Source organism: Sander lucioperca, chromosome 2 (assembly GCF_008315115.2).
Source record: "Sander lucioperca isolate FBNREF2018 chromosome 2, SLUC_FBN_1.2, whole genome shotgun sequence".
Taxonomy (NCBI): domain Eukaryota; kingdom Metazoa; phylum Chordata; class Actinopteri; order Perciformes; family Percidae; genus Sander; species Sander lucioperca.
The window spans coordinates 14,549,894-14,563,069 of NC_050174.1; the positions used below are offsets into that span (position 1 = coordinate 14,549,894).

Here is a 13,176-nt window from a genome sequence, read left to right on the forward strand (position 1 = left end):
TGTAAAGGTTTTTTAACTAGTGCCATGCTAGTCAAGAGGGACTGAGCTGTCGCCCTTTACTGCCACAGAGACGGAGCACCATCAGACCCATAGAGACGAACCATAATCAACTTTACCAATTATACTCCATCTCAGACCACTTATTCCACACAAAATGGCATCACTAATGCTAGACATCACACAAATGCCTCTCAGTGTCCTGCAAGAGACTCCAGATACACATTTATAGATTCAAACCAATAATTCAGGCTGTAATGAAATAAGATTTAAATAAGTCTTTGATGCCTTTTAAAAAAGCTTACTTTACAAGAGATATTGCTTTGCACAACCGGGCAGCTGCTTTAACATACAATACAGCAGAAACATAAGCCCTCCTTCGCAAGCATCCCAGTGTAGCCACTATACAAACATTTAGGTCTGCAGGCCAAATATGTGACATTTAAAAATGTAGGTGGTGTCTTGTCTGTGCACACCAGAAAAAACAATGTGTGTATGTGGTTGCTTGTGCTCTGCATCTGTTAGAAATCATTTTGGACTAGTAAATTTGGAAAAGGAAGAGAATATGTAGACGGGTTAGTGTGTGTGTGTGTGTGTGTGTTGGGGGAGGGGGGGGGGGGCGATAACGATAAGCACCACTTAGGCTCTTTGATCACAAAGGTTCATCAATCTACTGTCCAACCAGTGTGTCTGAGAAAGTCCTCCACAGATGGATTAAGGCCCTTCACACACACACACACACACACACACACACACACACACACACACACACACACACACACACACACACAAACACACACACTCTGTGTTTAATATTACTTTACCACTTTACCCAAAGCTTTATTCTCCCAGCCATACAGAAGTCATCACAGAGCTCTGTTACTGTACAAGCCAACATGAAGCGATGCAATCCATCTTCAGAGTCAGAGGCCCCTGCATGGGACCTCACTCTTCCCCCCTCCTCATCCTGTCCCGAGTTTGTCTGGAGACGAAGGGTTAAGGAGGAACAGACCCTCTGAAAAGCTGCCTGCTTAACCTCTGACCTTATGGTGTACGAGAGAGAGAAAGGAAGGAGAAAAAGAGAAGGAGAGAGAGGGAGGTCTGACAACTGACATTTAACTATGCAATTAAATGTATATACACTGGGTTAGAAGTTTAATGATTTTCTAAATAAATCTCTGCATGTTACGTCCATCTGTTCTTTCAAAATAAGTGCGCTGTAAACTCTGAGCAGGTGTAAGGTGTAAGAGGTTAACTTTGCTGTGAGAGACACAGAAACATGAGATGTCAAGAGACAGGAGGGAGGGCGAATGTCAGTTTGGACGGGAGTCTAAGAGAAGGGAAGAGGGGAGGACCACCAACGCACCCCCACCTTTCTTTGTCCTGCATCCTGGCAGACCCCACCCCTCTCTGGGCATCAGTGAGGGGGTCCAGCTGGTGGAGACTGGAGATGCCAAACAACCTGTCAGAGATAAGAGGAGGCGGACAAGGTATGCACAGCCACACCACTCTAGGGGGTTCATTGCTGGGTGGAAGAGTTAGAGACACAGGGGTCCCTTATACTTGATAAGACAGCATAGCACTCACTGTTACACTTTAAACAATACTCTCGACGTGGTTGAATGAGATCGTTGGACACTTTTGGAACATTTGGGAAAAGGTTCCGGCTGCTGTTATCAGGTCCTTCATATTGATACATGCATTGAAACTGATAAACTGCACCGCACTTAAAAGATTTTCCACTCCCAAGGTGCTGAACGTACTTTAAATAACCCACTGGGAATGTTAATAGTTTGTCTCTGCTGTGTTTGTTGTCTAATCACAAAAAAAGAAGAACACTATAACCAGTTGACTCATGCAAAATTCTCTAAAATGCCATCCATTTCTATATATAAATCTTTATTTCCATAGAACAGAAAATGTAGTTTGCTTATCACAACTATTTATCACCACTTGAAGATGAAGGGTGAAACCAGAAACAAACCTTCAAAGAGAAATAACTGTGAACAATATTGTCTTGTTTCACAAGTTAACAACAAACTAATTTGTAACTTTACAAATCTAGAGTAATAAATACTATAACAAGAACAAGGCTATAAAAAAAATCTCGGAACAAACACACATACTCACACACACAAATCAAATACATATCAAGGAATGATGAGGATTTCCTCTTTACATACTGATGGTTTGTTTTTGTTAGAGCACCTTCTCACGTTACTGCATGTAAAACACCTGGACAGAAATATAAATACGGATTCATTACACTACAATCAACCAAAATCTCAGCTTGCACAGTAAGTGCCAAAAATCTTTCTTTACAGTTAGCTAAAAGGAGGAAAGTCATGTGACCCAAGTCTGCAGGGAAATGTATTTAACACAATCTTGTCAAAGTGATTAATGGAGAAATGCTGTTTGGACCTGACAAGGAGCATTTAGATTCAAAATAAAGAGACCAAAAAGATATTTTAACGAGTTGGTGCATCAACATTATCACGTTTACAGCACTGTGATTCTTTATATTTGCTGAGCAATCCTTGCATGTCAAGGATCACCACTGGACTCATGAATAATTCCGAAACAAACAGAAATGGGCCAACACACGCACGCACACATGACACATGCTGCGCTCCAGTTCTGACTGGTCAGCTGGGGATAAAAGAGAGGCGTGTGTTCATTGGCTGGCTCTCAGTGCAAGGAGAAAGCTGATTGGTCAGCTGGGGGTGACTGAGAGGACAGCGGTGGCAGCTGTGTGACACTGAATTGTGCATTTACCAAGAATGCAGTGGAAGCCATGTTTACAGGTCCTTCAGCCTGTAGCATGGTCTAAACAAACTGTTTATTTCTATGGTGCAGTGCCTGCAGCTACTACTGGCTGTCTCATTGAAAATGCACTCATAGTATCCTTGAGCTGAGCTGACATAGGCTTTACATACACACATGCACACACACGCACACACACACATACATACACACACACACACACACACACACACACACACACACACACACGCACGCACGCACGCACACACACACACACACACACACACACACACAAACTCCTACCTTTTCTACTTCACTGAGACTGATTATGGAGCTGTGCTTTGCTCCACTAAAGAAAAAAAAAAGTCTGCCTCAGGCTGCTGTGAGAGCTGAGATTATTTTGGTCAGTAAATATTACTGCCTGTCTGACAGTGTGTCACAATTGACATTGTTCACAATGAAGAATGTGGGATTCATTGAGAGGAAAACAGCCAAGTGCTGTTCACGGCCTGGCCTTAACAGGGCTCACAGTGCAGACAGTTGGATGAAACCAGTCTTTGGGTTATGGAAAGGCGATAAGGTACAACTTTGATTGTGCTGCTCAGACTCTTTTTTTTCTGAAGCTTCATGGATGTCCAAGTCCAGTTTTTAACAATCCACTCTCCATCCAGCACAGGGGAGCAACATGAGAAACAAATGAGACCTCTTCACACAGCATAAAAATCACACTTTTAACAATTATTTTACAAAGTTAAAATCATATTTAGTCCGTATATGGCGCAGCATCTTTCAGAAGTGCAGAAAGAAAGGTCACTGAATTTGAGACGAGGAATCTCTGCCCACTAATCAATCATCATGTCTTTCGGGTATGTCCTCTGGTTCAGTTAGGAGGCTGCACTCCATTCTGGGACGCCACACCTGATGTGTGTGTGCGTCTCTAGGGTGTGGTAGAGAGGAGGAGACAGGTTGCGCGTGTAACGAGGATACTCTCTGAGCGGAGAGCTGAGCTGCCTGCTTTGAATGTTTTGGGAGCTTTGGGATGGAGGTCCAGAGCTCTGGCTCTGATAGGGGTCGTAGTCGATGTGTTCTCCCAGCGGCGGAGAGTTCTGGTGGGCTATAGCGCTGAGTCGAGAGCCCTGAGGGCTGGAGCTGTAGGGAGGATGAGGGGTGTAAGGTGGATAGGGTTTCATGGGGGTCATGGCAGAGGGGAGCGGGCAGGTGTATGACCAGGATGTACAGTTGAGTTCATCCAGTCTGGGCTCGGAGCTGGCAAACATGCACGCCTGACGCTGCACCATGTCTGAGCTGTAGGGGGAGTCAGTGAGTGGAATGTCAGACAGACCAGGTGGAGGAGGAGGATAGGAGGAGGGGTGGTAGTAAGACTCGCCCTCACTTGGAGAGCTACCGGTGAAGGGTTTCTTGTACGGGTGCTGGTGGTTTCCTGAAGAGCAGTTCTCCTCCACTAAAGAGAGAGACAGACAAATAGAAGATATTGTATTTATTTTTCATTTAGCATTAATGACATATGAGAACTGGGAAAGTTACAGTTCAGAATTTTCGACTACAAACATCAGACAGTTCAAGAAAACAAACATAATGCCAGAGTTAATGTGCAGTACAGTTTTTTGCCAGAAGAAAAGGGCCACGTTTTATCCCATTAATTATTAGGTATGCTATCTACCAAAATGTGTCCAAATCACAGTGTATCAAAAACCTTCTTTGATCAGATAGTTTCTGATTTAAATCATAATTTTACCAATGGAAGAATACAGTATTTTATTTGGGCAAACTGCTTATTTGGCCTCTTGAGTTTAGACTAATTAAGACGTTTGGCTTGAAAAAAGGGTCATATAGAAGAAAAAAAGTTTATACTTTCAAACCAATAAGTTATTGAAAATATATGTATTTGTTCTTGATGCATACAGTAAACATACAGTAGCCTAGTATCAGTATTGCAATAATACATTTAAAACCATACCCAGTCCTATTAACTACAAAGTATATAGGCTACCGGTATACTTATCATCAATGCAGACCATTCTGTAAAGTAGCATATTCCAGATTTAAAAGGCCTTTTGCATTCTTCTCTAGCACAGTGCAGAATTGCACAGTCATCATACTGATTTTCTTTTTGCTGTTGATCAATATGTCTGAATTAACCGTGTAAATGACCAGACATGAGAATAACTTATTTATTCATTCATTCAGCTGCTGCATTAGTAAATCTGATGCCAGTAACAGCCCAGCAGTAACTGCATAACTAAGAGGATGCTGTGACTTGTCTGTAACTTAACTGATTAGCATAAAGATTACCAAATAACTCATACATTACATTCACATTACATTTTAAGTCTCTGATTTACATACTGGCTGCCTGAAAACTTGTGTAAATATTCGATGAGCGGTAACAGAATGTATGTATATTTGCACTCAATGGGCAAAAAAAAGGTAAAACCACTGGAATGGTCCTTTAACTGTCACATTTTGCAAGTAACCTGCAACAGAAACGTACTATGACATTCACACAATGCTGTTTTATTTATAAAATAATAATAATTTGGCACAGAACCACAAGTTGGAGAAATTACCAGTTTTAGGGCCGCTAAAATGATATTTTCTTACTTGGAATAAGGAAACATTAGGGGGTGTAATATGTGAAGTGAGAAAAATACACAATTATTGCCACTATTACATAACGTATTACAATAATTAAATGAAAAATAAATAGGTCATATCTGTGCTCCTGTGTCAGGGAGTTAACTAAGGGCATTGCTTTTTGTTTTTATAGCTTGAGATAGGCAATCATTTTCTTCTTACAGTGTACTGAGGGCAGAGACACACAGCTTCCTCCTACCTTTCCTCTTGGTGCAGTGGTAGACTTGTGGCTGTTGGCCGTGCTGCAGGTGAGGATGAGGCAGGGTGTAGTGTGCAGGGGGAGCCCTCAGCAGCTCCTGAGGACTGCCGCTGCTCAAGCCGTTCTCACAACTGTAGGGGGATCCGACAGCTTCGGGGGAACCTCGCAGACCCCGACCCTCCCCACTGAAGGGACTCCCGGTGGAGCAGGCTCTCTGACGGACAGTACTGCGAGGGACCACAGGGTAGTCCTTACTGAAACAGAGAGGTGGAGGTGGGTTGAGAATTACAGCAGAAGCAACAATTTGCATCTAATGTTATGGATTTAGGTGTGCTGCACAAAACAACCTCTCCTGTCGCTGTAGAGGTATTTCTGTTACATTCATTTCTGCCTGGTTGTATTGTGTGTGCTTTTTTCTTTCTTTTCCTTCCCTTTCAAGTCTACTTAGCTGTCCCCATCCTTTCAGCTCTGATCTCTCTCTGTACACACTGCCCTATTGGTAAACTCTGTGGTATGTAGGGGACAGCGGGCCACATCTCCCTGACCCTCGCTGAGACAGTGACACACACTCATGCGCACACACGCTTGATGCACACACACACACACAGTCCTGTTGTTGTGAGATACTACGCCGTGCTAAAAATAAACATCCATCCTTGTGTCACTTCAGATAGACTCTCCTCTGCTCTCGACCAACCACAGCAGCACAATAACACAGGCGTGGTGCTGCAGCACCCCCGTGTTATTGTTACACTGCAGCATTTAATACCAACCTCTCTCCCTCCTCCTCCTCCCTTCTCTTTCCTCCCCATCAGCAACAGCCTCTCCCATTGGCTTATTAAAATATCTGAACTGCCTGCCAAAGTGCTTGAATGAAGATTAGTTTAACATGCAAACAGACACCATGTAGGGCCATCAGCTGATCCGTAGTGACAGTCTAATAGACCGGCGGCAACGTGATAGTATCTATCTATCAATGCAGGAACTGACGCCCGGTGTGTCATGTTTGTGCTGCACGCTCTGGTCCGGGTTTTAGGCTAAGATCAACCTTTAGGTGACAATGGCACGCACACACACACACACACACACACACACACACACACACACACACACACACACACACACACACACACACACACACACACACACACACATCTTAGACCATATGTACCCCATCATAACAATCCTCAGTGAGAAGAATGGATTGGATTATTTCCTATGAATACTGACAAGCACGTAGATACTGGAAACACGCACACACACATGCACAAACGCAGGCATCAACAAAGCTGTACTCACCCTTGTAGCTTGGCCATGCGGTGCAGCTCATTGTCGTCGCTGCCCCTGAAGCCCTTAGCAAAAGGATTATTCTCTATCTTCAGCTGTGTAATCTGAGCACAAAACATAGAAAAGCTCAGACACAAGCATTACACCACACAAGAGGTGCACAGGCCCAAACAAACACCATTTCATTCAAGTATAGACACACAAAGGCACTTTCAGTTTTAAACCATTCTTTTCATTGACTGAAAGTCAACAGTTCACTATTAGTGAGAGGCCCTGCAGATGTTAAAAGCAGCGCTGCTGAAGCTGTGCACGGCCAACATTCCTCAGCCGCTGACGTTTCTAACGGAGCGGACAGTGTCCTCGCCAGCTGACACAGAATAAACTGTTTACCCAAACAGTCGCCAGGTTTAAGGATTTCAGGCCAAAGCTTTTAGAGGTCCAAAGCTGCGAGCTTTGATGTTTAAGTCTTCAAACCTTTCTCAGTGATGTCATGGAGGGAAACTATTGCACAGTGTGTCCATCACATAGCAGCCAAGTGGACTGGAGAGCTGACACGAGCTCGCGTCCAAACAAACTTTGAAGTGCCGATAATACTGATAGCCTCCAGCAAACTACTGGCTCAACTGTTCTACATACGAAGGTTGGAATTAATAGTGGGATTTCAATAGTACTTTTTATTGCATGTCCGATTGAATTATAAAGTTTAAGGTTTTCTTTTACACATTCAATTGCACATCTGTAATAGCTCAGAAAAGTGAAAATAATTTTCTAATACTCAAAAGTAATTCAGTGGTCACTTTGTCTACTACTACTTCTGCTACTGCCACTAAAAATAATAATAATACTATGAATTAGTAGTAGTTTAAAATACAAAATATGAATTTATTACATTACACTTAAGTATTGATATAGCCTTCATAAAAACATTTTGATAAAATAGACAGTTACAACAATTACATTTAACTACTATTAACAACTATTACCAATAAGTTTATACATAAAAATATGAATAACCTTTTTTAAAACTTTTTTATAAACTAAAAACTGTATCTACTATTCTAAATAAATGAATGTGATTACGTAATAGATAAAATGTTTTATACAAATGTTTTATAAAATGTTTTATACAATAAATAAAAGAACACCATATTGAAGCTGTAGATAAAAGTGTGCAAAATGTAGACCTCTCCTTTTTTTAAGTACTAACAAGGTATATTATCTAAAAAGTATAGGTGAAATGTATTTATTTATGTTATTAATGTTTTGTTAAGAAATATGATCAAATCAAAGTTATCTTTTGAAAACTTAACCAGCAAAGCAGCTTTAGCAATCTGTCTTTCTAGGAGACTTCGAGAAAACAGGATCATCCAGGATCAAGGGAAAGAAACAGATCATTACCGACCAACACTCACTCTCACACATGCTCAAACACACACACACACACACACACACACACACATACACATACACATACACATACACATACACACACACACACACACACACACACACACACACACACACACACACATAACTTATTTTTGGACATATTTACAAATACTGAGTAAGGGCCACATAAACAAAGAAGAATCCAAATTGACTTTCTGGATACAAAATACAGACAGTAATACAAACAAAGAAAAAGTGTGCATGCGTGTGCGTGTGCGTGTGTGTGTGTGTGTGTGTGTGTGTTAATGTGTGGGAGAGACAGAAGTTTGTGTGTGGTCAGTGACCAAAGGCAAATCTTTATACACTTATCTAAATAGTCACAAATTTAACAGTAGAACAGATCTAATTTGCACAAATAGGACTTTGAGATTCATAATTAATAGGATAATTATGAGGTAGCCTTCAGCCTTTAAAAAAAAGCACCAAGTAATGTCTAAATATCACTTTTTGTATTGTATTCCATTTTTTAAAACTTGCAATCACTGTATTAGTTTTACCCATAAAAGAGATTTAGGTGACAGTGCACCTTTCTAAAACGTGGGGTTTTACAGAAGTTCCTATATTTGAACAGTATCTTGGTGTACTGTGTCTTGCGTAAAGCGTACCTTGTGGTTCTGGTAGGACGTCACAGCGATGAAGGCCGTCTCAGGGAAGACGTGGGTGCAGAAAGCTGTGTTTTTTGAGCCAAAGCCGTTGTTCTCGTCCGCCTTGACAATATGGAGGCGAGGCTGGTATTTGTGCATGGAGTTGAGTATTATCTGCACAGCGATAGAGGAGATTGAGGAGGTGAGATTGACAAACCTGTCATGTTTCCCACCAGCAGATGCTGGGACCTGGACTGGAGGCCAGTTGGAGCCTAAACCCAACTCATGTCAAGATACCCAGATTTCTTGGAAGACATTCGTCTTTATGACAATAAATGTATGTCGTTATAGGATTAAAAATATATATATACAGATTGATGTTATAGTTTCTGCATGAATGTAATAAAAAAAATTTGCGGATTCAGATGTGTAACATACAGGTAAATTATTTATGTTGATATTTGTTTTGTTTTTTATCTTCATGTCAATCAAAAACCATGCATGGAACCAAGGATATAGCCACCTTAAAACAAAATGATTAGTGAAGCAAATTATACACAGTTAATTTCATTTCGTCCGTGCCCATTTCCTTTCAACCACAACTAAATAAAACATGGTTATGTATTAGACTCCACGTAACGTGACATATTGGTAGGCCTACATTTTAAAATATAATTGGATGGAATCACTGATGATTAACCTGGCAGACTAATTCAAATGGTTTTCGGTGAAATTAAGAGTTACTTACTGAAAGTTGTATGAGGTCACACTTGGTGACCACTTCAGCCCCAATATTAACTATTTCCCACGACACTGCAACCTCACAAGGGTTTTTATTTTTTATTTATCTTTTTAAATTGGATCACGGCCCTCTGTGCATGTGCACGCACGGGCGCGAGCACTTTTGTTTATCCAGGAGGGCTCAGTTTAATCGCAGTGACGTGTCCACTGGTGACATGCATTAGCTAATGGGCTTAAGAGTCATTGAAATCATTTCCTCTAATTTAACAAGCCTGAAAAGATTGTTTCTGCGCGCGCGCAAAAACAATCCGTGCTCACCTGCTCTCGCGCTGTAGCCTACACCATACATCCTCGTGAAATAGGTGTATCTAGACTCTGACTGTAAGTATAGGCGTATAGGTAACTGGAGCAATAAAGGCTGGGCATGGCGGGAATGAGTCTCTCTGTTGAGTCTGAAGTTTGGCCGCTTTGCCCTCGTGCTGATTGGTGTTGTGTTGTGATGTCTGCTGAGTTATTCACGAGAGTGAGCTACATGTGGCTATGCCTGCCTGCCTAACTGGACCTGTAGTTTGTCTGCTAGCTTAAATCAAAAGCATCACTCATGGTTGATTATTTAAAATGCATATTATGGCTTTTTGATATGACCAATAGACCATTTTTATTGGTAGTTGTAGGCCTTTGTCTTTTGGTGCCTTTTTAAATGACGTTTTATTAGGCCTATATTAGTCTCGCATTGCCAGACCTAGGACTTTATGGACTAAAATTACAGGTCCAGCCATTCAAAGGGCAAACAAATATATGTTTTAAATCCAAACAGACCAAGAATATGTTTCCTTGTTCTGAAGAAATACACCATGTTAGCTAAATAGCCTACTATTAAAAAGACAGACTCACATGTCCAAAGGGGTCCAGGTGGTTGTTGGTGAGTTTGAGCTTCTGAAAGGAGATGAGCTGGCGGCTCCAGTGAGCCCCGGTGGCGGGAGAGTCCGGATGGACGTAGAGCCTCCCGGGCATCGCGGGCTCTGCCTTCCCCGTTACCGACCTTTACAGCAGAGGAAATGCAACAGATCAGAAAACGGTCAGACATTGACACTTAGTGGGTCACAGTGGTTCGTCTGACCAGCCTACAGCTCTGTCCGGCGCCCCGTGGCGCAGGAGGTCTGCACTGCCGCAGGCTGCAGAATGCCTGGTGCTTTAATTAGACAAACAAAAAATGCACCTTGTTTAGTTAAAGTTTACACAGATATCCACATCTGGACCTTAGCTTGTTCGACCCAAATTATTTCGGTCTTACAAAGTTGCATAAGCCTCTGTTAGGCTGTTTTGTGCCAGAGAATGTTGTTAGGCGCATGCGAGAAAAACATGCTGAAAAACACCACAAAACTAAACAAAAAAAATGCAAGGACCACAAACATTCAAGAACATTTTAACCATCTAATCTGTGAACGATTGGAGCTTTTTAACAGCTGCTGAGGAGCAGACAGGGCCAACCTGTTTGAGAAGTGTTTGAATTTTTAATCAACGTAGCCTTAAACGTTTGCAGGTGAGTTCTCATTATTTTTACATCTGGCGTTTTATAGGTCATACTAAATAATTAGTGGGTGATGTGATCAATAAAGCCAAAGAATAAAGGCCTTTAATAAATATTAGCCATGTAGCCTTTGTTCATTGTGATTAAAGGTCAAATGACTTAACCTTACAAAAAAAGAAAACAATACATTAACTTGGAAACAAATTTGCCGCCTGTAAGTTGATGGGACCAATCACTCCCACACAAAATCTTTAAAAACTGTTCTATTAAAAATGCCTAAAGGCCAGCGCCGACGTATCTCTATAAACACCGCTCGCCTCCATTACGCATGGGACACGGTACGTTGATCCACACAGTCTGCATACTCCTGCTTCCGGCCCCTTACATTGTGGAACCGTGTGTCTGATGCTCTGAAGAGGCAGAGCATTGACGGATCTCACTGCAGAGTCAGGTCTGTTCGGATTTCCCCCCAGCACAACAAACATAGAATGGGAGACTTTAATCCGGTCTGTGCCGTCTGTCCGCCCGGTGAACCCTTCATACTCATCAGATTTAACCGGCGGGCATACACACGGGGAATTAGGCCATCCCAGTCTCCAAGAAAGACACAACCTTTACAGGCATGGGATGGAGTGGAGGGTAACACCACAACCGTTTGATTTCTTTTTGCAGAGGTTTTAGGCTGAGGTTTCTAATGTTAAATTCATAGGAGGCCTAATAACGAAAAAGTAGGGAAAAGAAAATGTTCTGGGGATTTTTTTTTTCTCCAAAAGTATAGGAATATGCTATTCTTTTTTATTTATCTATTTAAAATAGTGGTGGTTGTGTTATCGTTTATTCACCATTTACTACTCTGTAAACGATGTTTAAAAGATTACATATTAATAATCACTAGGGTCTATCATCATGGGAAAGCTGACCTGTGCACTGGGACACTGGGGATGGATGCTTATTCGATTATTTTGCCTGCACCACTTTTTTGTTTAGTTTTTTTGGTGTGGGGGAGGGGGGTAATCTAAGTTTGGATTCCGTCCATTACACACTGTTGCTATACGAACCATTTGTTGTCTGCAAATTTGTAGCGGTGGTCGTCCCCGGGCACGATGTCCATCAGGAGTATGTACTTGGTTTTTGGGTTGAGTCCTGTAACCTTCACTTTGTAACTGGGGAACATCCTCCTACAAAGAGCACATTCAAAAAAAATATCAATATTCCCTTTCAAACACAGACATATTTAGATTCCAAAAAAAAAACAGCCAGTCTCCTCTGAGACAACGTCCCCTGAGGACATGTCGGTCCCACAAGTATTGAAACAGACATGCGGCTCATAAAAATCGATCTCGTTCATTCAACCACCACGTTTTAATAAAGACTTGGCTTAATATATAATAATATATAATAATAATAATATTCCCAAAGTTAAAAAAAAAAAAAAAAAAACTATAATCAACAGATAATTTATTCTTCCTCCTAAGCGCTTACCTCCCAGCCTTGGTGATGATCATTTCTGTTCCCACTTCATCAAACTTTGTCCAAAGTTCCCTGTCGTGGAGGAAAACTTTGATTCCCTCCATCCCCTGCAGCAAAAATATAAACAGTGCTCACAACAACTAAAGAGGAAGTCTTCTGGAAGTGAAATTAAAGCATTAGGCCTATAGCATACATCTAATTGTATTCAAATAATGAGAGGTTTATGAAATAAACCTAATCCACGGTAAATTATTGAGGTGAATATTTTGTCTACAGTTCTGCGGTCCAGGATACTTCAAACTTCTGGATAGCTGAAATGGCTAATCGATAATGAATATTTACATTCTGATCCGAAGTACAGGCCGATACCTGCTGGCTGGACGCTGTCTGCGGGGAAACTGGTGAGTTTAATGTGTAGCTGGGATGTTCCTGTTTAGTCTCTTTTGGGGAATCCATGCAGTCAGAGTCCGGACGCTCTGCAAGGCCGAACTGGTCCCCTC

General features: G+C 41.6%; 1 protein-coding gene across 4 annotated transcripts in view; it reads right to left on the reverse strand.

Annotated features, from left to right (window-relative positions):
* Window positions 1–2,463: 2,463 nt before the first annotated feature.
* The window catches only part of tbx5b (T-box transcription factor 5b), a 15,338-nt gene continuing 4,625 nt past the window's right edge, over window positions 2,464–13,176 (reverse strand). For 2 of the 4 annotated variants that reach the window (XM_035993544.1, XM_031309236.2), the window contains exons 2-9: window positions 13,046–13,176; window positions 12,689–12,783; window positions 12,265–12,384; window positions 10,570–10,717; window positions 8,956–9,108; window positions 6,914–7,005; window positions 5,615–5,868; window positions 2,464–4,222 (exon numbers count right to left, since the gene is read on the reverse strand). The exon at window positions 13,046–13,176 is cut by the window's right edge and continues 16 nt beyond it. In XM_035993544.1, coding sequence (XP_035849437.1) covers window positions 3,645–4,222; window positions 5,615–5,868; window positions 6,914–7,005; window positions 8,956–9,108; window positions 10,570–10,717; window positions 12,265–12,384; window positions 12,689–12,783; window positions 13,046–13,176 — 1,571 coding nt within the window. In that variant the 3' untranslated portion in view covers window positions 2,464–3,644. Of the gene's footprint in view, window positions 4,223–5,614; window positions 5,869–6,913; window positions 7,006–8,955; window positions 9,109–10,569; window positions 10,718–12,264; window positions 12,385–12,688; window positions 12,784–13,018 lie in introns of all 4 variants that reach the window. The other 2 variants (XM_031309235.2, XM_031309234.2) reach the window with 1 other exon arrangement.